A 23,967-nucleotide genomic window follows, 5' to 3' on the forward strand; every position below is an offset into this window, starting at 1 on the left:
TCCCCACCCAAGGAGGACAGAGGAAAAAGAAATTGACATTATTGCATACCCAAAAGGATCAAACCAGGTGTTTGCTTCAAGGAGTGGTGTCATTTTTGTCCAAAAGAGCAATTAGAAAAGGTTTCACCAGCTTAGGAAACACAGGTCGGAAAAAGCCTCCAGGTCCATCATCCAGCAGTCTGGCATCCCTCCCCCCCCCCACACTCCCCCCCCCCCCACAAGCCCCAGTTCTCAGGTGTGAGGGCTGCCCGCTGCCATTAAGGTTGAAAGAAATCTGGGGTTTGAAGGCGCTGGGCCTGTTCAAGGGAGTGGGGTTGGGGTGGCTGTTTGGGGTGGTTGGCAGGGAACAGGCTGGTTGAGCCTGTAGTCCGTGCCGCCTCTTGGCACCAGGGTTTCAGATAAGACAACATTGCCTATGGTAGCGCCAGAAAGGAGGCTCTGGGCCACGCCACTGGCCCCTCCCCCTCCTCGCCCTCCCTCCTCCCTGCGAGCTCCCACAGGGCAGGCAGCAGCAGGCCGTGTAAACACCTTGATGGTGCCCATTCATCACCCCCCAGGGGGTCGACTCCCCACTCAGCAGCCTGGCTTCCCTACCCTATCAACTCCACGGGAAGGCTGCCTCTAGACACCTGGGCCAGGCCCCCTCCATCTCGGGAGGGAGCAGTCCACTGGTAGTTTAATCCCACTGGCAGCTCAGCCCCAATGGGCCAGTGCCTGCAGTGCCGTCAGCAGCCCCCACCCCCAACAAAGCGGGAGGCCGAAGCCCAGACCGCTCAGGTCACCCGAGCTGAAGCCTGGGAATGGAAAACCTAGAAGCGCCGGCCCCCTCCCCCACCAACCCAGGGATCGGATCTCAGCAGCTGAGGCGGCGTCCCCCAGCCTCAGTCAGCCCCATTAACTAAAACAGCTTCATTATGCCAATTTCCAGCTTTCAATGTGCGGCTGATAGCTGTCAGCAGAAATAAGAGTTAATCTGGAATTACTCACATTTACAGAGCTGCCTGGCTCAGAGGGAGCGATAAAGCTTTGATAGAAGCAGGAGTAGATCCTGCCTGCCCAGCCTTCTGCCCTGCAGAGGAGATTCTCCCCTCCTCCCTCGCACCTGGGAGGTGAGGCCCAAGGGTTGCAGCCCTCCAGGGAGAGGCATTTGTTCTCTCTCTCTCTCTTTCTCTCTCTCTCTCTCTCTCACACACACACACACACTCATGCACACGCTCAGACACACACACTCTTTCATACACACGCAGAGGCAGCTCTGACCCCTTTTATCCCCACCACCCACTCCTCTTCTCCAGGAATCTCTGTCCAACACCATCTGGAAATGCCTAACTGTCCGTTTTGCTTTTACTCTGGACCGTGATTAACTTTTTATTTTGGAAAATTAGTTTATTATATAGATATAGATATAGATATGTATGTATGTATATATAAAAAGGTTCCATTTCATTTGTAAAATCTTTTTTCTTTTTCTCTTTTTTTTTTTTTTTCCTACAGAAAATGATGACGAGGTTCAAGGAGAAAATAAGTTACATTACAGTTTCCAAAATGGTTCTCGCTCTCCGCTGAAGATGGGCCACCGTCATAGTTGTAATGCACTCGCGGTCCCAGCTTGTGCTTTGCAAGAAGAGGGAATATAACTAGACTGGTTATTTTAGGTTAAAATAGCCAAGAGACAGACACCTTCGCCTCAAAAATATTCTGAGACACATAAAAGTAGAAGGAAACAAGTCTCTTCAGTCACAAAATGTCGTACATCCCGCATATACTAGATTCAATTAATTTAATAAAATAGAATATACATAGAGATTCTGCACAAACGTATTGCTTTCTCCCAACAGCTCCTGGTGTTGGGAACCTCAGCTACACTGGACCTCTCTTTCTGCCTGGAGCCAGGGTCGTCAGGGCTGCTGCTTCCAACTGTCTGGAAATTCTGCTTGCCAGTGCCCAGTGCCACTGAGGCAGGGAGGAGCCCCTCCTTGGTGCCCACGTAGAACTTTTTTCAGGAATATAGTCCAGGAGGAAGAGCTAGGATTTGGCACCCAGTGGAGAAAGGTGAGTGGGAGAGTGGGACAGGACTCAGGGGTCCAGGTCTGCTGGGTCAGAGGATAAACCAGAGACACTCAGCATGTCTTTCTTTTGGGGGGACGAGGCAGCCATGCTGTCAGGGGGGCCGGAGGCCAAGAGCTCCTTGGAGTCACTGGATGGAGCCCTCCGCCGGAGGCAGACACCAGGACTGGGTGGGGGCCGAGTGCCCTGGTTCTCTGGGGGGTCTATAGAGATACTGGGTGGACTGAGTTTTTTCTTGGGCCGGCTCCCAGGTCCCCCAAGAGGCTGTGCCCCGAGGCCAGAGGAGCCAGGGTCCAGGTGGGGTTGGGAGCCGCTGTCCAGGCAGCTGACAGCGATGGAGTGCCGCCTCTGTTCCTCCAGCCAGGACACAGGCCGGGGTCGGCAGCTCTGGGCCTCCACACTGTAGCACTTCTTCAGGTCCCGTGGGGATGGGGGCTCCTCCTGGCTGCCAACCGGCAGGAGGTCTCCTGAAATCCAGCTCAGCTCCGTGTCCAGCTGTAAGCTGCTTCTGGTCTCTGGTGGGCCTTTGCCCCAGGTGGGCTCTGGGCCTGGGCAGGGAGCTGGCGGGGGTGTGTGCTTCGAGATCTTGCTCTGGCTGCAGGAGTGCTGCTGCACCTGGGTACCCAAGCGGCCCCAGAAGGAGGAGGTCCGGGCCAGAGGCGGGGAAGGCCCACTCACCTCTAAAAGGTCCTCCCTACTGCCCAGGCCCTGAACGTCCAGGGAGTCAGTCCTTATTGCTGCCTGTATGGGGGGAGGGAGGCGGAGAAGGGCTCAGCTTGGGGGCTTCCTCTCCCCCATGAACTGTCCCATCAATCAAGCCAGATAGTCCCCTTCTCCCCCTCCAGGGAGCTGCAAGATCACGCTAAGCAGGGGTCCCAGTATATGATCTTGCAGCCTGCCCTCTATTGTCTTCCATGCCCCGTCCCCAACCCTCCCCCAAGACTGCAACTCCCAGCCCCTGGGACACAAGAAAGCACTGGGCCAGCTCTGCTCCTCAGCTGGCTCTGTCAGACCCCCCAGCCTCTGCATAGGCTGTTTCTTTGGCCTTAAATACTTTCCCGAAGCACCCCTCAACTTTATGGGCTCAGGTGCTCTGTGATGTAGTGCCTGACAGTGCCTACCCTCAAGTCAAATGGACGGACCCCTTCCTCGTCTTTGCTCCCTGCTGCACCAGGCACATAAGCCTCACAGCAGTGACCTTCCACTGCAACGCTCTGATGGGATGTATGTCTCCGCTATGAGACCATGAGCTCCAGAGGGCAGGCGCTGTCTCATTCGCCTGTGTCCCCAGGGCATGGCACACAGAGGCTGCTCCGTGAATATTTGCAGAATGGATGACTGTGCCTGCTCCCCCAAACGGGTGGGATTGAGCTGGTCCTCATGTGGCCATGCGCACACATAAGAGCACATATAGCATGGGCTGTGGACTTGCCTCTGGGGTCACACAAGCCTCACCAGGCTATATAAGCCTCTGCTTTATGGCCCTGGAGTGCGGGCTCCAGAAGGTGGGCCCTGGACTTGGCCAAAGGTAGAGACACCTAAAATGTGCCTCGCACCCCTTACCTAGGTCTAGAAGTACAGAGAATAGGGAAGCAGCTCTGGGCTGGGGAAAGGGAGGCAGAGACCTGGGCTCTGCCTCCAACCTGTCAGGTGTCCCTGGGCAATCCTGGCCCCGCTCTGGTCTCCAGGCCACCTCAGTGAAACAAGGGAGGGGTGCAAATGCCAAGAGGGCACAGACCACTTCTGCTTTGCTCGGTATTGGGTCACTGGTACCCAGTCTGGTTCATCACTGGCACACAATAAATGTTTGCTAAGAGAATGAAAGTGGCAACCCTGGTCATCATCAATAGCCGAGGATTCCCAGCAGAAAGGCCAGCCCCCAGGCCCATGCCTACCTCTCCACACCTGCTCACCTGGCGCCTAAGTGGCCTCTGAGCCAAAGGGGAGCGGCCTGGTGGGGGCAGTTTGGGGATGGTGCCCCAGGTGGGAGCACTGTGGGGCTGGAGCAGATGGGGTGCATCTTTGGGAAGCTGCAGGATGTAGCTGGGGTCTGCTGGCTGGGAGTGAACAGACAGGATGGAGCCTGTGGGGCAAAGGGGAGGGGGAAGGATGAGAGAGAAGAGCTGGAGGGTCAACCAGTCTAGCTCCCACCTGAATCCCCTCCCTGTCACTCTCCCTCCCCCATCAGGGCTTCCACCCTTACCACATAACCCTCACCCTGGATTGAAAGCCACCTCCAGCAAGCAGGTGCTGGGCGCCCCCTTCAGGCTAGGGGCTCTTCAGAGGTTGGAGAGACCTCATTTGCTGCCTCAATTTCCCCCCAGGTCAGGACTGAGCTCAGTCTCCCCCCAGGTCAGGTCAAGGATGAGATCCCTGGTGTGAGCCAAGCCGGCCTGCCCCCACCCCTGGTACCTGACTGAGCTTTGGGGAGCCCCCAGCCCCTGTGTCCCAGGGACCCCTCCGCAGTGCTTCCATCTCGGCACATATAGCTGTCATTGGGCAGAGAGTGCGTTCGGCTGACCCCAGACTTTCGCACACTCAGCAAGTCTGGTCCCAGCGTGACAGGCACCTCTGGGTGGGGCTCCATCTGCAAAAGAAACAGGGGAGGGAGATGGGAGGAAGAGGGTGCATCCAGATTGGGTAACTGAGGCAGAGCTGGACAACAGAAACCAAAAGCCCTACCACCACCCAAGGCCCTGGCCCCCATCCCCTTCTCGGACAAGGGGGTAATGGGATGAGTGTGGTCGGGCAGAAAGGGCAGACATATGGACGAGCCCTCCACACACAGGGAGGAAGGAGGTAGGAGGAGGCCCTGCCCCTCCCCCCAAAACCATCCACACTGCAACACCTTGGAGCCTTCCAGTGGGGATGGTGGAAGGGTGAGGAGGTGTCCAAAGGAGGGAGAGCAGCCCCCAGCCCCCAGCCCTGCAGGTGGTTCAAGAGTGCATTCTCAAGGCCCCACTGAGAGGGACTGAAGCACCACAATGAAGGATTAAAAGCTAACAGCTGCCCCAACTTTAATCCCCTGTGCTGGGGCTGTGGGGGGATTGGCAAGTGGGGGAGGACCCTCCCAGTGGCAGCCGGGACTGCCTGCAGAGCAGCGGCTGTTTCGCCATCCAGTTCTTTAAGGCAGCCTTAGTACCCAGCACTGGGCATGAGCTGGGTTAATATGGATCGAATGACATGAACACTAGGGGATGTCACAGCTGGCTCTCCCACCTGTCTCCCCCCTCCCCTTTTAATTACACAGTGACTCTGGCAGGGTGGGGATGGGTTAAGGTCTGGGTACTATGGACTCAGGTCCTCCCTTAGAGGACAGACTGGGGGTTAAGGCGGGTTTTTAAAAAATCGGTTTCAAAGAAAGGCAGTAATCAGCCTTTGACCCCAGCCAGAGGGAGGAAAAGTTTGCTTTCCAAGAGACTTCTCCATCACCCTGTCTGTGCCTAGTTCTTAGAGAGGCTGTAGGGCTCCTGTCCCTACACAGGCCCAGTCAGTTAAGCAGCCCCACCAGATCTGAAAATGGCTTTGTTGGAAGACAATCTGGATCCTTTGCTTCCCCTCTCCGCCCAGGTTCCACTTTTGCACCCATCCCCAAGAACCCTAGGCACTCCCAGCCTGTGGTCGACACAGAACCCTGCTGTGAGGAAGGGGGACCCTGTGCCCTCTTAACTCTCAGGAGGAGGGGGCTGCTCAGAGTGGGAAGTGGCCAGGGTTTGGGCAAGGGTAGAGAAGCTGTCGAAACACAAAGAAGCCCCCCAGGACGTAAGGACACACAGGGACAATGACAGAGGAGACAAGGATGGCCCCCAGGTGAAGAAGGGCATGGTGGTGGCAGCAGAGATGTGGCTCTCACCCATTACATGGTAGCGGATGGCTCATGTTAGGGGGGAGGTGGGAAGGAGGGGTGCAAGGAGGGGGAGGGCTGGCTCGCACAGGGCTCCAAACTTGGAGACTGATTCTGCAACCAGGGGGGCCCTATGGTCAGCGGCCTGATGCCACCTCTTTTTGGGCCGAGTCACTCCTGATTGTCTGGATTAACGCTTTCACAACTGCCGCCCCTGGGCCCTTCTGGGGGAGGCCCCAATATAATCTTATCTAGTTTCTTTGTCCACAGTGGGGGACCTGCAAGACTTAGCAAAGCCTGGGGCACTAAGTGCCTGCTGGTTGTGCCTCAGAGTGTGGGCCTGGTGGCAGAGTGAGGGGTGGGGAAGGATCTGGAGCCCTGCTGCCAGCCTGGCCCCTGGGGAGTCTAGGGGAGCAGTGAGGGGCTGTGCATGTACATTGCTCTCCAGGGCACTAAGTAAGAGTGTGTGAGTGTCATCAGGCAAAGAGTCATCCGTCAGAGCTAGAGAGCAGGATGGTTCAGACACAATCTCTGACGTCAGAGACAGAGCCTCCATCTCAGCTAGAGGGATCTAGACAGGGAGAGAGATGATCAGGCGTAAGAAACCAGGACAGCGCACACTCTTAGTGTGCACCACACACATGCAATGCACACACGCGTACACAGAGCCCCTCTTCCCCCTTTTCACAAAGCACAGGGAGAAAGGCCTCCCTCCTCTCTCCCCACCCTTCTCCCAAGTAAACTGACAGTGCCTCCCTTCCCCCCTTCCTCCACCCCACTTCAAACCCATACTCTGATCAGAGAGGCTGCGGCAGGCACCAAAGAGCCAGAGCAAACACTGACAAAGCAGGAGACACAGAAACATATTCTAAAGATACCCCAGGAACCTTAACAGCACCCTCCCACACCACCACACCCAGGGAGGGAGCAGGATGGGGAAGGGCTTTCGACTCTCATAAAGATGATACCAGGGGGGGAAAAAAGAAAAAAAAGAAAAAACGAAGAAAGGCCAGCAAAGCACCTCTCTGCTCTCAGCACAGACAGAGCGGCATGGGGGGTGCTGGGGACAAAGCCGCCAATCTGATGACTGTTTTCTGCCTATTCTCTCTGCTTCCAAAAGCCTGGCAGGATTTGGCATGTCCCCAGATTCTGGCTTCTCCCCTCCTGGGCCCTCCTCCGCCTGCTGGCAGCATGCCCATCCTTTCAAGCTTGGGTTCTAGGAGATGCTTTCCTCCCGCCAGCCTGAACTGGGCACACCTGGGTGGGCTGCCACACCATCTGGCTGGGTCACCTGGGATCTGCAGGGGAGCTTCAATGCCTACAGGACCCAGCGGGAGAGTGGGGCCATCCCTCCCGGATGAGCTGGCTATGCTGATTACCTCTCATCACATTCTCTTCTACCTCAGCACCTTTCCCCATGAGTCTCCTTCAGGATTGGAGGCCTAGGGAAGGCCTCGCTCTCCCACTGATCACTCTAGGTCATGGCCAGTTTCATGTAGCCTATCTGAGACTGAATCCCAACAAGATGTCAGAAACCCTAGAGGCGAGGTCCCTTCCCACGTGAGGATCACAGTCCATTTCTTTGGATCAGGCTACAGGTGTCCCAGGCACTGGGAAACTGCCTGCCCACCCCTCTACCCAACAGGCCTATGGAACTCGAGGCTTTTCTATCTCCAGCTGACACCTGTTTCCTTGCCTACACTCCAGGTCTCCTGTAGCCCCTGAACTAGGAGGGGGATGGAAGGGTGTTCTGCCATGTGGAGGGGGTCAAAGGCAGCCAGACAGGTCACAAGGGGAGAAGAGTAGGACCCCAGAAAGTAGACGATCTATGTTTAAATGGGACTGGGGGAGAAAAACATGTGACACTGTGGGAAGGGGCTGGGCTTGGGGAAGAAATCAAGTCCTATGTCACACCAAGGTCTCCAGTCTTCTATTCCCTCTTGGGACCAGGTCAGAATCCACTGGCTCCTGACAGCACCCATCATGCCCAATGGGTTCCATGGCTTAAAAAGCCACCAAACAGAGGACCAGGTGGTGGTGGTGGTGGTGGTTGCTACTGTATTCAGAGAAGAAGCAGACTGTGGGCTAAGACATGTCCCTCAGTGGGTACCCTAGACTCCCGCACTATCCCCAGAGACCTTTTGCCCCTGGATCTGGCACCTCACTTCCTCTACTCCCTAAGGTCCCACAGCCAACTGCTCTTCTGCTCCATCCTCCTCTTCCAGGTTCTTTCTTACCAATGCTCTCTCCAAACCCCTCTTCCATCCGTCCTCTCACTCAGAAGTGCAATCTCAGCATCTCTACCTTCCAACGATGGGTTTCAGAGGTTGATATCAGCCTGAGGGACCCCTGCCTGCCTCCTGCCAAGCCCAAAGCTCAACTGAGGCCCTACGGCTGTTCTTTCTCCAGGTCCCCAATGAGCAGGAAATACCCCACCTCCCCAGAAGCAGGCACAGCATGGCACAGCCCGGCATGGTCAAGGGAGGGGGCACAGCACGGGCACAGTAACCTGTGGGTCGGAGCCACCCGGGCTGCTGGCCGGAGGGTAGGCAGAGGGCTGGCCCTCCGGGCCCGCCAGCTCGTCCATCAGCTTCAGCTCCCCTTCCAGGGAGCCCTGGATCAGCAGGGATATGGTGTCAAACAGCTGTCTGTCCTGGGAAGGACCAGCCCATAGGGGGAGCCGGAGAGTCAGAGGAACGGGGTCAGAGGGGCAGTGATGGGAAGTGTTTGTGGCAGGGGATTGGCAAGAGACACAGGGAGAAAGAGGAGGTCACACACACACATACACACATGCACACACAGCAACAAGGAAACGGAGAAAGAGGAGGGATGGGGATGGTGGGGAAGAGGGAAGGGTGGGAAGAGGAAGGAGAGATTGGAGATGGAAGATAAGAAGAGCCCACAGGGAAAGGGAGAAGGAAGGAAAGAGAAGATTGGGGAAAAGGAAGATGGAATCGGGTAGGTTGAGGGTGGGAAGGAAAGGTGTGGCAATTGGGCGAGGGTAAGAAAGAAACAGGAAGGAAACAGAAAACTTAGCCTTGAACCTAAGAGCCAGGAAAGGGAGGCCAGGCCACGCTGGAGGCAAAGGGAATAGATGAGCCAGCACATATACTGGCGACTTGTTGAGATAGCCCCGGGTAGTGAGTACGGGCAGCCATCTCTGGGGACGGGCAGGGAACTCCTGGCCCCTCCACATCCAGGCAGGAGAAGCAGAAGGATCCAGGGGGTGCCCTTGGGTCTGCTGTGCTGCCCGCTCCCTGTACACCACCCACCTACCAAGCCCCTGCCCCCCTTCCCACCCATCTCTGTTCCCACCCCCCCTGCAGTGGGGGTGTGTGTGTGCTCACCGTGGGGTGCTCCAGGGAGAAGCGGGAGGCCGTTCCAGTGTGGGCCACGGCATGCGGGGCCCCAGACTTGGGGCTGTCAGGGCCCTCGACCCCAGGCCAGAGGAAGGGGCTGCCCAGTGGCGAGTGCGGCTGCGGGCTGAGTGTCTTCATCTCCAGCTCGAGCTCGGCCTCCAGCTCCGCCTCCTCCTTGGCCTCCTTGTTGCTCTCCTCCAGGTGCTTCATCAGCACAGCGATCACCACGTTGACCAGCACAAACTGGGCCGTCAGCACAAAGGACACGAAGTAGATGGGGGAGATGACTGTGTTGTAGCAGGTGGACTCCTGGTCACAGTCCCGGAGCGTGTCCTGGGGGAAGCGGGTTAGAGGGGTGAGGCTGGGAGGACAGCGGACTAAGCCGTCATGGGAAATCGGGTCACTGGTGTCACCGAGCATTGAAAGAGGAGAAGGAAGGGCAGGAGGAGGGAGCTACAGTGTCCTGGGAGCAGAAGAGCATTAGACACTGGCCTGGGAAGCGTGAGTCAGAGCATGTCCCAGGGAGAGGGAGTTCCAGAGTGTTCTGGCGTGGGGGATACGAGGACCCATGCTTGTATTCACATCTTGCCAAGGAATCTTGGCTCAAGAAGTAGGCCTGCTTCCTTGGGGCCTAGCCAGCCCTGGGGCCTATCCCAGTGCAGGGGGCTCTTACCTTCATAATGCCATTCCAGTTGTCACCTGTGGAGACTCGGAAGAGGGTTAAGAAGGCCATGCCAAAGTTCCGGAAGGTGGCATGCCGGCCCAGGCCCTCACAGGGGTGCGTCTCGTCACACTCTGGAGGAGAGAATGGGAAAGAGGCCCAAGTTAGTCGAGGAGGCCCTGGGTCCCCAGCCCTGGCTCCTGCACCCTCCCCACCCCAACTCACCCAGGTCTCCAAAGAGCTCCACCCCCAGAGCTGCAAAGATGAAAAACAACAACATGAAGAGAAGTCCCAGGTTCCCCACCTGGAAAAGAGGGAAAGAAATGGGAAAGGTGCCGCTGGATCTCCCAGCCAGCTTCCCGGAGCCCCCCGCCCCTTTGGAGAGTACCCCCTCCTCCCCTGGAGGACCCCTCACGCCCACTCCCACCTCCTAGCTACCTGGGGCAGGGCCTGCATCACCGTGTCCAGCAGCGCCCGCATACCCACAGCCATCTTCAGCAGCTTTAGCACTGCAGAAAGGACAAAGTCGTGAGCTGGCCCCTCTGGGTCCCAGGTCACACCGCTGGTAGAGCCAGAGCCAGGGCTGAGGTGGTTAGGATGGCCGGCCCCGGCCAACCAGGCTGCCCCGGCTCCACGGCCACCCTCAGTCCAGGCCCAGCCTTCCCCTGTGGCGGAGGCTGTGAGAAAGACCACAGGAAGCACACCCACCCCGTGTCTGGCCACCACAGAGCTGATCCCTGCTGTCTCTCCCAGGGCCAGTCACCCTGGGAAGGCAGGCCCATGGGCACTGACCTCGGGCAATGCGCAGCACCCTCATGATGCGGATGATGGTGGGGTTGATGGGCAACGAGGCATTGACCTCAATCTCCTCCAGCGTGATGCCCATGATGGACAGCAGCACAATGGCCAGGTCCAGCTGGTTCCACCTGAAAGCCCAGGACAGGGCCCTGAGTTGGGGGTGGGGAGGCACTGCAAAGGAGGGGGCAGCTGTGGCTACAGAAAGGAGGGTGCTGGTCCTGGGTCCAGCCTTCCCATCCTGCAGAGCGACGTGTTGGTGGCACGGGCAGGGCTAGGACTAGCTCGAGGGCCTCTGCTTTTTGTTTTTATTCATTTGCTTTTTAAATGTTTTATTTTAGTTTGTATTTATTTCATTTGCTTCTTTATTTAGCACTTACATGGTGTTTACTATATGCTAAGCACTGTTTCCAGGGCTTTACAAATAGGAACTCTTCACAACTCTGAGGTGGATACTATTATTATCTCCCATTCTACAGATGAGGAAACGGAGGCATGGAGAGGTTAAGTAACTTACCCAAGGTCACCAGTTTCTAAGTGGTAGAGCCAAGATTCAAATCTGGTCCAGGCAGTCTGGCTCCAGGCTTGGTGTACTTAAGCCCGTCTAGGCCACATTGATTTCCAGCTGCCAGTGTCCCCCAGGCCCTGTCTTATCACATTCCCTCCCTGCCCTCCCATCTCCCAAGCTCTGGAGGCCCTTCCACTCCACCCCATCATTAGCCCTGGGTAGGTCCTAGAAGGAGGGCTGAACTTGCGGAGTTAAAATCACTAGATCCTCTTCAGTATTTCCCTGGTATTTCCATGCACTTTCTCTACTCCCACAAACCCCTCCCCATGATTACCTGTCCCCCGCCCCTCTCTGTTACCTGTCCTGGAAGAACCGACGGAAGCCAAAGGCCACAAGTTTGAAAACGGACTCCAAGACAAAGATGACGGTGAAGATGTAGTTGCAGATCTTCAGAGCCTCGTCCAGGATCTGGCAGGGAGGGGGCACAAGGCAGGGTCCCTGAGGCCCAGGGACACTGCCTGTCCCTTGGCCTCCATCATACCTCCCCGATCTGGGAGACAGGGTGAGTTAAGGGGACCTTTCTTCCCCATTTCGGCCATGATGGCTGACCACTACTCCAGGATAGAGCAGAGCCCTCATTCACATGCTTTACCCAAACTTTGTGCTAAAGTATCTCCCTCCTTGAGGGATGGAGAGGAGCTCACATGAAAATGTGCTAGAAGGCACAGGATGCAAGAACTGGAACGGGCCTTGTGCATTGCCAATTCAACATTCCTATTTTACAGATGGGGAAACTGAGGCTTGGAGGGCAGCCAATGGATGCCGACTTGAGAAGTGGCAAGATCATTGGTGAGTTCTGGAGCTGGACATTCACTAGAATCTAAACTCCAGAAGGGCAGGCCACTAGTCTGCCTTCTTTACCCTTAAAGGTCCAGCCTAGCCCAGAGTAGGCACTCAATAGATACTTGCTGGATGAAGAAACTAGGTCTTCCACTTCCTGGCTGTGTGACTTTGGTCAAGTCAACTAACCTCTCTGAGCCTCAATGTCCTCATCTGTAAGTCCAAGATGAGACCCACCTCCAAGGGTTGCTGCAAGGAGTACAAGAGGAACCCCTGCGGAGTGGCCAGCTCAGGCTGGGTTAGGCTCACCCCTGTGGTGGTCCCGTGGTCGGAGGCAGGGCCCAGGAGGCCGGTCACTCACTCCTACCTGGGGCTGCTGGTAGTGCTCCATGGCCATGGTGACCACGTTCAGCCCAATGACACCCGTGATGAAGAGGTCCAGGTAGTGGCTGGTGCACAAGTGGTGGACAAGGAGCCGGAAGCGGGAGTAATCCGAGTAGTAAGGTTTGCACTGGGCCTCTGGTGGGGTGGGGAGGAGAGCAGAGCAGCCATTGGGCCCTGCCCCCTATGCCACCTCCACCCAATCCCTCACAGACACCAGCTACTTACCCCCCACCCACCCCAGCTGAAACATTCCAGTGTCATCAGCCCCCTCACCCTCCACATACTTCCTTTATTAGGGGGCAAGGGGAGCTCTCTCGGCATCGCCCCTCCAAAGCGTCTGTTCTACTGTCTACATTTGGGTGCAGAAGGGGCCAGGACATGCAGAGCTCCCCGCCACATTAGACACCAGGTGAGCCCCTGCCCCAAGGCAGCTTCCAAAATCCACCAGCTCCTCATAACACCTTCCACTCGGTGTTCTGCAGCGAGGTCAGATCAATAAGATGAAAAACAACCGGTCTTATCGGGCTCAGAGGAAGCTCCATCAACAGAGAGGCAAAGGCTCTTGCTCTTTCACCAAGCTCAGCCCTCGAGGGGCGTGGAGGAGATTACACAGAGCTGGGAATTGGAGATAAAACCGGAGATTGGAAATTGGACCTCTTCTTGGCTGGCTGCACTGACCTCTGGGGGGCAGGGCCTGGGCCTCCTGCACCCTCATGTGGGGGAGGGCAGAGGGGAGGCCGCAGGGCTCTGCTCTGTCCCAGACTCATCTGGGAGGACCCCACTTGAAGGACTCACCCAGTTTCTAATAAGGCAATGCCCAGCCTGCTCCTGTGTGTCAGGGTAGCATTAGACTACAGGCTGGGCTGGAAGCACTGTCTGAGATCTGTCAGAGGCATAATATTTCTCTTGTAATTAGTGAACCACTTAGTTATACAAATCATGGTGCCAGAAGGTTGGCCTGCTAAGCTGGCAGAATGAATCTGGGGACAGAAGATTGCAGGGGGCCCCTCCTCCAGGTGCTGAGGAAAGGCCAGGTCAAGTTGGCGATACATGTCATCTGGGGGTGGTTGACAGATTGGTGTCCGAGGCAGCCACAAAGAAAGAAGAGGCTCCCCATGGGAGGCTTGGGGCAGCCTCAGGTCCCAGACAGCCCTTCCCCCTCAGGAAGTCTAGGGCGAAAGCCAGCTCGCAAAGCCTGCAGCCTCTGAGGCCTGTGCCAGGGGTGGCTGGCTCAGGGGCAGCGGGAAGCTTTGGGCCCAGGCCAGCTCAGACATAACTGTCCTTTCCCATGCAGAGGACTATTTAACAGAGGGGTAAACTGAGGCAGGGAGTGGCCTGGGTGGGCCCCCACCGAAGGCCGAAGGAAGAAGAGCGCCCGAGAGCTGCATGTTCAGCCTCGACCCAGATGCCACTCTCCAGTATCAGCCTTGACGTGTGGATAACCAAGAGGCAGCAGGGCTGGAATGTCCTGGCTCACAAGGTGCATTAGGCCATCTTTTTGTTTCCCCAGACGTGGGCCAGCCAACTGTGGCTTTGTTTGCTCAGGCAGCCCTCCTGACCCCCAGGAGGGTGGGGGTGGAGAGGCCCGAGAGAGGGGACAACATGAGGCCTCGGGTCATCCACAGGGCGATTGTGGAGGGTGGACCTGGCGAGCGGGCTTCTTTTCTTTCCTTCTGTACCCACAAGAACCAGAGGGCGCTAGTCGCCTTGTGTTGCCTTAGCAGCTGGAACTCTTTCTCTGCATTAATCTCCATAAGTGCCGAGAGCACCGATCCCATTATGCTAAAATATGAATGGAGAATTAACTAAAATGTTTGAATACAATTAGGTTAGAAAAAGCGGCTCCTTATTAGCCCCATTATTAGCTGAGACAATGCAGAGGAGAGGTTAGAAGAGTACCCCCTCTCCCATCTCACCCCAGTCTGATCGTATAGGCAGCCCCAGGCCCAATTAAGCCTCCACAACCACCTCTGCCTTCTGGCCAGGGAGCCTCCTCCAAGTGGCCCAGGGGGAAGATGGGGCAGAAGGACTGAGGCAGGACATCTGCTCACAGCGACAGGTCCGGTCCCAGGCCCCTGGGTGTCTGCACAAACACCCCTCCACCTCAGCCCCACCCCAGACCAGCAGGTGCCCAGGCTCCTGGAAATCCCCTATGAGAGCAGCGGTCCAAAGTGCACCAGGGCCAACCTGCTCAGCCTCTCCTGGGCCAGTCCCTTTATTTTACAGAGGGAGAGAATGAGGCCAGCAGAAAGCAAGTCGTTCCTATACTGTGAGGCCGTGACTAAGTAGGAGCCAAACTCCCAGCTCAAGGCCCTTGCCAGCTGCCAGGTGGGTTTAGACATAGGGCCTTGGGGCTTGGGCCCCGGGGGTGCACGCGGACAGTTTGCACAAAGGCTCTTGCTGTCGGGCTCTGGATGACGCTGCTGCCTGGCTGCTCCCCAGATCTTGGTTTCATAGGCAGCATCTGAGCTCAGAGCAGAAATAGAGACCCTCCCTCACCCCCACCCCGCCCCCAGAGGAGGGAGGAGCCTGGGGTGGATCTGCTCTCCAGCTGTTGCCCAGGAGGGGCCTGGACCACTGGTCACTTGCGTGTGGGCAGCTCTGGCCCATCGTCAAGCATCCCACCAGTATGAGCTGCCTTAGGCAGAGAAAGTACCAGAGTCAGACAGTGGGGAGGAGGGCACCCCAGGACTGCCCAGCCCTCAGTCAAGCAGTAGCAGAGGAGAAGTACAAGGAAGGATGTGAGGCTGTGAGTGATGGCAGCAGGCACAGTGAGTTAGTAGGTGTCACTAGGAGCCTGAGGCACGGCCGGGAGAATGGCAGGGAGTACGGACGGCAGGGACACAGGCCCCCACAGCTGACGCCACACCATCAGCTTTGGTGGCCAGGCCTGATCACTGGGTCCCAGTGGAAGGAGAGAGGGCGAGTGGAGGCAGGTACCACAGGTGGCTGTTGGAATAGAGCTGGCACCAGAGGCCGAGTGGTCACTTGGGGCCAACCTGATCACCTGGGCTGGACCCAGGTGTCTGGTCAGGCCCACTCCCCTGATAACCAAAGCCTTTCCCCTTCTGCCCCTCCCTGGGGTCTGGCAGGCCCCCCCTCCCACTGGGCGCGGCACATGGCGGGAATGAGAGGTGTGATGCATGTTTGATTCCTGCAGCCCCAGACTAGGGGCTGTGACTTCATCCCCATAACACTGTTGGGTAGGCCAGTGCCCCAGCACTGCCAGCCGTGCTGCTGATGGGAAATGCAGATGTTCACCTCCTACCTCAGAGCACGCCATGAGTATTTCTAGACGGGGCTCAGGAATCTGTGTTTTAATATGTTCTCCAGATAATTCTTACGTACAGTGAGGTTTGAAAAGTTCTGGTACAGACCACGTAGAACACCAGGTCTGGGAAAGAGGGGTATGGAATGATCTGAGCCCTACTTCAGGGTCTCTGAGGGCTCATTACCAGCTGGAGAGGTAAGACACACTGTTGTCATTAGTGCACGTACCTGCATGTGCCTGAGCCCCATCACGGCTTAATGTCCCCAGAATGGGGGTGCAGCGTGAGACTCACAAACGTGTTTAGCATCAACTGGGCATGTCAGGCGCAGTTAGTTCTTGGTGGCCATGAGAGTCTGCATGTGTTGGTTCTTGGTGGAAAAGCTTCTGTAGGCCAGCCCTACGCTAGGGTGGTGTGGGGATGAGTGGACGTGTGGACACTTTAGTCTACAGACCAGGTGAACCCACAGGGAAAAGCTGAAGGCCACTTCCTCCCACCCACTTCTCACCCACTACATATAAGGGGTTTGCAACACAGCCTGACACAGAGACGTGGGACCCAGGCAATCCAGACACAAACCAGCTGGACCTGCCTGAGCCCCAGAGAGATGGTCTCTCAGTGCCAAACAGTAGAACTCAGTACTGTCGTGACAGCAGTCATCAATCCACTTTAGGGCTTCGGGAATGACCTCTCAAATGGTGGCTCAGGGAGTCTCCCATAGGTGGGTCCCTGAGTCCTCCTAGGTCAGACAGCCCAACACCCACAGGGCAGCATCTGCCAGGGCTGGTTTCTGGGGGAGTGCAGAATAGCGGAGAAAGGTACAGCCCAGTGGTCCCCAGCCTGACGTACCAAGTCCTCAGCAACCTGAGAAGGCAGCCACATGGGGGTCCTTACATTCTTTTCAATATTTCTAAAGCTTAAATGAAATTATCCATATATGCCTGTGTTAGGACCCCACAGATGAATTTAGGGCAAAATGTTCTCCCCCCGCATCATTCACTGTGAAACCTTCTGCAGCTCAGAAGCTCTGATTAGCAATTATATGTGCCTTTGGTTAGTAAAAACAGTGAAACAAAGTCATTATTGAAGAGCTCTTAACTTCAAAGGCAGTCTTTTAAAATGCGGGGCCTGTTGGAGAAGATAAGGAAGGCCCTTGGGAATAAACAGGTTGGGAACCACCGTGTGGCGACATCAGAGGTTGTAAAGCCCTGTCCCAGATTCTCGGAGTCTCAGCCCCTCCGTGCGGGGACTGTGTTGGGAGGAGCAAGGGCCAGAGGACCAGGACAGGGCAGGACCAGGAGGGCCTTCCCAGAGACACGGCTCTTAAAGAGAAGGGCCCAACTCGCTCCCACATCTTCGGTTTTGGGAAGAAGCTATGGCTACCTCAGGCCTTTGATTCCCAATTGCTGCTGTTTGTAGCAATGACATAGCCACTGAGATTACTCGACTATTAATGAGTCTGTTCAATTATTCATTATTACATTTTTAAAACAAATCCTTCCCCTTTCTGCTCCTCTCATCCTGCTCACTTTTGATCAAAGTCTCCCCTTCAGACAAAAAGAGACAGGAGAGATTTGAAGCTCTAATAATCGAACAATGTGGCCTGGGAAGAGGAGCAGGAGTGGGGAGAGGCAGCAGGGGGCTGGGGAGCTCAGACGTTGGAAGACTTGGAAGAGAAGGTGGGTCCTTCAAGAGGTGTCCGAGGGAGAGCAGTGCTGAGGCCCTCACCTCCCGTCCAGCGTAGCACAGGTCTATGGGATGACACAGAGCCCAGCACCTTAGAGACTCTTACCCACTCGCCCCGAGGGGATAGAATCAATGAGCCATGGAGAGGGAGCAAAGAGGATGTCCCCGCACACATGAGGTGGGCCTGGGGGCAGGCAGGGCCTGACCACCCCCAGGCCACACCCTGGAACCCACAACCCCAGACGCAGTACCTGGCGCCGCGCTGGCTGAGCTGCCGGAAGCAATTACATCGTCCAGCATTAGATCTAAAAGAACGAAACACGACATTGGTCACTGGCCGGACCAGGTGGGCTGGGCAGGGCCCCCTCAGCAGCTCGCTCCCCCTCGGCTCCGACCCTCATTTTGCCTATAAATGGGGTGTGCTGAGCATGGGTGGCTCGTCCTGAATGTCCAGCCCCAAACTCTGGGGCACAGGGCACTTGAGGAAGACAAACAATTCAGCCAACGCATCAGGGTCGCAGGGACGGAATCGGAGGCACAGGGAGGGCAGGCAGCCTGTCATCAGAACAGATGTCCACTCCTACCCGAGCCACAGCCTCAGCAGCACCTGAGGTGGCTACAGACCCCAGAAGGGGAGCCAGCTGGTCAGGCAGGGCCACAAGTAACTCCTGCCAAAAGAATTCCATCTGCAGATGCCCTGCAGAGACAGCAGACTGCAAGGATGGGAGGGCGGATGGACCAGGGGTAGGAGCATGGCTGCTGGGGGTACTGCACCTGCTCAGCTTCAGACATCCACAGGGAGAGCAGAGATGGGACCCCTACCCTAGAGCCGAGCAGGGTGCCTTGGGCACAGGTACTGAGGATGTAAGATCTATATAGACAAGTGCACCACTCGCTGTTGCCCAGAGGCCAGTATCCCCTCAACACCCACCATGAGCTGCCCCCGCCTCTCACAGGGCACATGGGCTCTGTCCCACACTCACCCACACCCACACTCTCCCACACTCTCTCCCCTTGCTCCAGGTGCCCCCCACAGGCAGCAGGAGCTAGAGTCAGGGGCAGAGGGGTGGGAGGGCGCACCGCAGCCCCTAACCCATTTGGTGGTACTCACATTTCAACAAACCAAAGAGAAAACTCAGAGCACTGCACACATCTTATCGGCGTAAGGAAGACGGTTTGTGCAAAGGTGGAGAGAGGAAAGGAAACCCGTACACCAAACAGAGAGACACACAAAGGCTTAGAGAAACCCACACATAAAGACACTTAGAGAAACGTGGGCAATAGACATGACAGAGAGAGTCATGGAAATTATCGAGAACCAGACAGACAGGCAGGAGCCCTGAAGACAGGCAGACAGGTGCAAACACACCTGGAGACACTGCGAAATAAAGGGGCTCCCACACCTGTCACTTCTCTTGCACTCTTCCTGTAATCTGTGTGTCTTTTCGCTTAGTCTCAGCCCATCCATGGCAGAAGAACACGAGGAGGGAATGAGATGGGGGCCTCGCCCAGCCAAGGCCAAAAGACGCTGGAGGTCACAGGTGAGGGGGCTGGGGGCTCTAGGGCCAGAGAGTCATGTGCTTAGAGTTTCTGTGACCTCAGACCTTCTCTAAGCCAGGAGGAGATTTTTTTTTCTTTTCTTTCTTTTTTTTCCAGCTAGAGCAAAACATGACCGTCAGAAAGCCTGGGAGTTCTGAGGGAGCGTGGATATGGGGTCCTCTCATACTGCTCTCCACTTGCAGCCTCTGCCGAGGTCTTACTCAGCAGCTACGGACACTAGGCAGGCACTGGTTCAAGATGCTTGCTCGCCAACCCTGGGGCAGGCAAGGCGGCTCCTGGACCAATCCCTGGGTCTCTGGACACCAACCCAGGACAATGGAGCAAGATTCTCATCCCATGAGGCTCCTCTGAGAGTCGAGCTGGGAGAGGCCGTGCATAACTCCCACCTGGAATCATCTGGGGAGTTCGATGCTGAGACCCGGGGAGCCCCGCAGGGTGGGGATAGCTCCCCCTCCCCCACGGGGCAGAACTGGTCTGCTTCATGCTGGCTCTAAAGGCTGACATGCTCTTGCGGGGAAAGGAGGTGAGGACAGGGGAGGGAGCATCTTCTCCCTGCCCCCAGCCCCAGCCCCTGGCCCCGTATCGTCGCAAGGCCAAAGTCAAGCACGACTCAGAGAGATGTGGAAAGACTACCGACCAGCCATCTGCTTCTCCTTACTCCTTCTCTTTTTCTCCAGTCTTCGCAGACGCTTCTCTTCCCGCCGCCGGGCCTCCTCCTCCTCCTGGTGCTGACGACACTTGTGGAAGTTCTCCACCACCACACCCACAAACATGTTCAGGACAAAGAAGGCCACAATGAGCAGGAACGAGATGAAATACAGCAGCATCCAGGGGTTGTGGTTCATGACGGGCTGGCAGGGAGCAGGAAGGACAGGAGGAGGCGCCATCAGCCCACGGACGACGTCTCAGATGCTGGCCCATAGCCTGGGTTCTTTAAGACCGGGCCCACAGACTCATTAGCTACAGGGACCCAGCAGGGGATGTCAATGGATCACATGGGTTTGGTGTCAGGCAGTAGGGAGGGTTGGGAACTGTGGCAAAGTGGAGGGTAGCTCTATTCAAAAGGGGCAGCTGCTTCTTTTGTTCCAGCTGACTCCTGCCCTGAGGGAATGCAAGCCCAGTGTTTCCAGATCTTTGGATTTCTCCTAAGCAGGCTCAAATCTGGATTTTCATGCGAAATCAGCCAATTTTTAAATTTTCACCACTACATAAAAATGTAAACATGTTGCCAGTCAATGAAACATGCCAGGATTTGGCCCTTAGGCTACCAGTTACAGCTTCTCCTGTCTCTTTGATGGCATTTTGGCAACCTGCCTTGCCCTCTTTCTGTCTAGTGTCTGCACCCGTCATGCTTGGAGTTGGCCCATGCTGAGTGACCTGAGCCCAAAGATGGATCCTGCCCACCTCAGCCCTACCTGCTGGTCTACACCCACGGCATCCAGCCCATCGTACATGATGTCCACCCAGCCATCCTTGGAGGCCAGCACGAACAGGGACATCAGAGCCTAGGGGAGGGGTGAGGAGGAGAGGAGACCATCTGAAATCTAGGATGTGTGGCTGAACCAACCACCATCTGTCCTCAAAGCACCTCCCAGCAGTAGCTTGAGGGATCCCAGCGCTTCCGAGGTGAGGCTGGAGTCACACTCCAGGCCCCAAGAGAGCTCTCGGTCCCAGGGCTCCATGGCTAGTATGAAGCCAGAGGAGCCATGGGAAATGATCAGACCCTCTGAAATCCAGAAACCCAAACCAGTGTGGGTCAGGGAAACACCAGCAAAACCGAACAAACTACATTTCCTACATCTCTGTTTCTATAAATGTGGGGTAAGGAAAGGCCTCATCTGGACAGTATACCTGCACCCTGTGCCATGCTAAGCAAACATACATATGATCTCATCACATCCTTACTATGAGCCTCCAAGGAGACACCATTACCCATTCACCAGATGGTAAAACTGAGGCCCTGGCAAGTAAATCAATTGCCCTGCAGGCATCACTTAGCCTGGACCTCTGTCCTCTCCAGACCCCTTCCATCACGCCCACCCCCACGTCGGAGCCTGGGCTCACCTGGCCAAGGTTGTCAAAGTTGTACTTGTGCCGGACCCACCGGTAACTGGCCTCGGCACAGTCAGATTTGTTGGTGATATTCCTGGTGTCCTCGCCCTGGCACACGAAGAACTTCCCTTTGAAGAGCTAGACACACACATACCAGAGACAGAGAGAAGTGAGCTGTGACCCAGGAGGCCCCGAAACCCCCAGCCCTACCTCCCCTGGGTAGGGTGGGGGTACTCAGCCTTGGGGTCAGTTAAGTCAGGGAACCTGCCCTGAAGGCACCCCGTCCTCTGGGCTCCTTGGACAGAGCCCTAGAGAGAGGAGGAAAGGTCATGGGGTGGGTACTGAAAAAGGGTGGAAGGAGGGGAGCAGTCATTTGTTTTCTACAAAGGGCTAGGCCAGGTTTTTCTCCAAGTGGGGTCCCTAGACGGGCATCATCACCATCTGGGAATGTGCTAGCAGTGCAAATGCTCAGGCCCACCCCAGACCCACTGAATCAGACACTCTGGGGGAAGGGCCAAGTGATCTGGTTTAATGGTGGGGGTACGCGAGGTATTATTGACCCCACTTTACAGATGAGGAAAACTGAGGCTCAGGGAAGTAAGTTCACTCACTATGGTCATATTACCAGTAGATGGCAGAAAAAAAGGGGCTTGAACTCAGGTCTGTGTGACTGGAAAGCTGACCCTCAGTCCAGAACAGACCAGGCTATGACTGTAGGTGGGGAAGGGATATGAAGGATGGGAGACCAAGAAGCATGGGTAGCTGCTCAAGACATCTAAATCCAATGGAAGAACCCTGGACTGGGCTCAACAATGGTTCCCTCTATTCCCCCAAGCAGGCCAGGAAGAGAGGGAAGGGAAGGGGCACTGGTTGTGTAGGGAGGCACCAGGCAGCCTTGGCAACCGTACCCGCCGGGTCCCTGGGGCTAAGGAATTCTAGGAAACCAGGAACAGCCCCCGCCCCCTCCCCAGGAAGTCGAAGGAAGGGAGGGAGATGAGGGTAGCCACCCAGGAGCTCCCCTGCTGCCCCAATAGCCAGCTGTCTACCCTGCAGCTGAAACAGCTGGAGCCAGGGGCTCAGGACGATGGAGGTGGAGGGGCGCCCAGAGGCGCCTGCTGAATCCTGCAAACAGTTCCCGCTCTTTTTCTTCCAACACCAAGTTCCCTCCCTGGGCCAGAGGCCAATTTTCCCCTGCAGCCCCATTTCCTGCCTCGTCTGGGGTCTGCACCCGCCTGCCTGCCAGCACGTCGCTAACCTGGCCCAGCTGTCTGGGCTCTGGATCCGTGGGCCTGGCCTGTAGCCCATCCACTCAAGCAGGGAAGGCGGGGAGGGGATCCCAGAGCAGACTGTGGGCCGGGGCCAGTCCCTCCACGCCAGAGTGCAGTGCGTGAAGGGGGTGGAACAGCAGCCTGCAGCTGTCACAGGTCAGAAGCCTCTCCAAGGCGCTCGTCCCCTTAGAGGCCCTGTTCCAGGCTCCCAGTTTTCAGCAAAATGCCCAGGAGGCAAAGGGGCCTGAGGTGTAAGGTCTTAAAGGAAGTGTCCCTGTGTGTTCCTTTCTGGAATAAAGGCAGCAGCAGCTTGGGCCTCAGCATCCAGGGTCCAAGAGGAAGACCACCCCTCAGGCTTCTGCCGACAGCTGGCCCCCAGACCCTCACAAACCTGCACCCCCAGGATGCCAAAAATGATGAAGAAGGCACAACAGATGACCACAATGTTGCCGATGGGCTTCAGTGAGGACATGAGCGTTTCCACCACCAGCTTCAGGCCCTGTGCCCGGCTGATTACCCTGGGGATAGAGGGGGGGTGATAAGAGGGGTTCCCCCAGCTCGGACACTCCCCTGTCCCTGCCCCTCAATCTTGGCCCAATGGTTCCAGGCTTGGGCTCTGGCTAAGGGAAGACGATGGCTTTGTGGGCTGGCTATGCAGAACAGTCCCCTCTTCCCAGGACCCCTGGCATGGGGATTCCCATCTATAAACTCTCAAAACAGGAAGCAGACACCCCCACTCTACCCTCATTTCCACTCCCAGGATGTCAAAGGACTCAACTCAAGGGAGGTGTTGCCAAGGGACAAAGAATGGCAGTGTGTTGTGAGGACAGGGAGATGCACTTGCAGGGGTCAGGCAGGGAGGGGAAGGAACAGGGGTGCATTGTCATAGCAAGGGAAGCATCACTAGTCAGTCAGTATTGTCCCCATCCACGGAAAGTTGTGACCCTTGGGTGGGGGGGGCGTGATTGCCTCATTGTGGAAGGTTTCCCGAGACGGCAGATGCCCCACTCGATCTGGTGGGTGGCTCCTGAGAGGCATGAAGGTGAGGAAAGCAGGGAAGAAGAGTCTCTTACCTCCCTGGGGAGGGCCAACTGTCACCCCAGAGGATACCAGCCAAGCGAGAGCTTTAGCTGAAGGCGATGAGGCCCCGCCTAGGGCCCCTTGTATTGCGCCCTGCACAAGGCCAGGGGCACAGCAGCCCTGAGCAGCATGTCATGTGGGGAGTGTCACTGAGGGGGAGGCCCAGGGACACAAAGTCCTCAGCCCGTAGTTGAAGCCAAGTGATGACAGCGTTCCCTGTGGGGGTCACAGGCAGGAAGCAGGGGCAGGTGGTTCCCTTGCTCCACTGCGGGGCGGCTGGTGGTTGGGGGCGTCCCCGAGGAGGACACCTGGCTGGGGCTCACCTGAGCGGGCGCAGGGTCCGCAGCAGCCGCAGCACCCTCAGCATGCCGAGGATCTTGGTGCCGCTGTCGGAGACCATGGAGACCAGGATGTCGATGATGGAGATGAGCACCAGCAGCCCGTCCAGCACGTTCCAGCTGCTTCGCAGGTACGCCTGCTCCCCAAAGCACCAGCCCAGGGCCACCACCTGGGGACGCCCGGCATGCCACGGTCACCACCACCTCCCTGCAGTCCCCCGCCCTGCCCTCCACTGGTAGCCCATCCTCTCCACCC

The 23,967-nt window shown here is 56.7% G+C and overlaps 1 protein-coding gene across 15 annotated transcripts in view; it reads right to left on the minus strand.

The window, feature by feature from the left end:
* Positions 1-1,765: 1,765 nt before the first annotated feature.
* Positions 1,766-23,967, minus strand: part of CACNA1G (calcium voltage-gated channel subunit alpha1 G) — a 63,918-nt gene continuing 41,716 nt past the window's right edge. For 4 of the 15 annotated variants that reach the window (XM_019730952.2, XM_019730953.2, XM_074320271.1 and 1 more), the window contains 18 exons: positions 23,697-23,881; positions 22,685-22,811; positions 21,038-21,163; positions 20,389-20,478; positions 19,632-19,824; positions 17,665-17,718; positions 12,442-12,593; positions 11,593-11,702; positions 10,724-10,857; positions 10,370-10,440; positions 10,157-10,235; positions 9,944-10,065; positions 9,259-9,603; positions 8,421-8,564; positions 6,348-6,482; positions 4,480-4,654; positions 3,981-4,150; positions 1,766-2,808 (listed from right to left, as the gene is read on the minus strand). In XM_019730952.2, coding sequence (XP_019586511.2) covers positions 2,077-2,808; positions 3,981-4,150; positions 4,480-4,654; positions 6,348-6,482; positions 8,421-8,564; positions 9,259-9,603; positions 9,944-10,065; positions 10,157-10,235; positions 10,370-10,440; positions 10,724-10,857; positions 11,593-11,702; positions 12,442-12,593; positions 17,665-17,718; positions 19,632-19,824; positions 20,389-20,478; positions 21,038-21,163; positions 22,685-22,811; positions 23,697-23,881 — 3,144 coding nt within the window. In that variant the 3' untranslated portion in view covers positions 1,766-2,076. Of the gene's footprint in view, positions 2,809-3,980; positions 4,151-4,479; positions 4,655-6,347; positions 6,483-8,420; positions 8,565-9,258; positions 9,604-9,943; positions 10,066-10,156; positions 10,236-10,369; positions 10,441-10,723; positions 10,858-11,592; positions 11,703-12,441; positions 12,594-17,664; positions 17,719-19,610; positions 19,825-20,388; positions 20,479-21,037; positions 21,164-22,684; positions 22,812-23,696; positions 23,882-23,967 lie in introns of all 15 variants that reach the window. The other 11 variants (XM_019730963.2, XM_019730960.2, XM_019730958.2 and 8 more) reach the window with 6 other exon arrangements.

Source organism: Rhinolophus sinicus, linkage group LG15 (genome assembly GCF_036562045.2).
Source record: "Rhinolophus sinicus isolate RSC01 linkage group LG15, ASM3656204v1, whole genome shotgun sequence".
Taxonomy (NCBI): domain Eukaryota; kingdom Metazoa; phylum Chordata; class Mammalia; order Chiroptera; family Rhinolophidae; genus Rhinolophus; species Rhinolophus sinicus.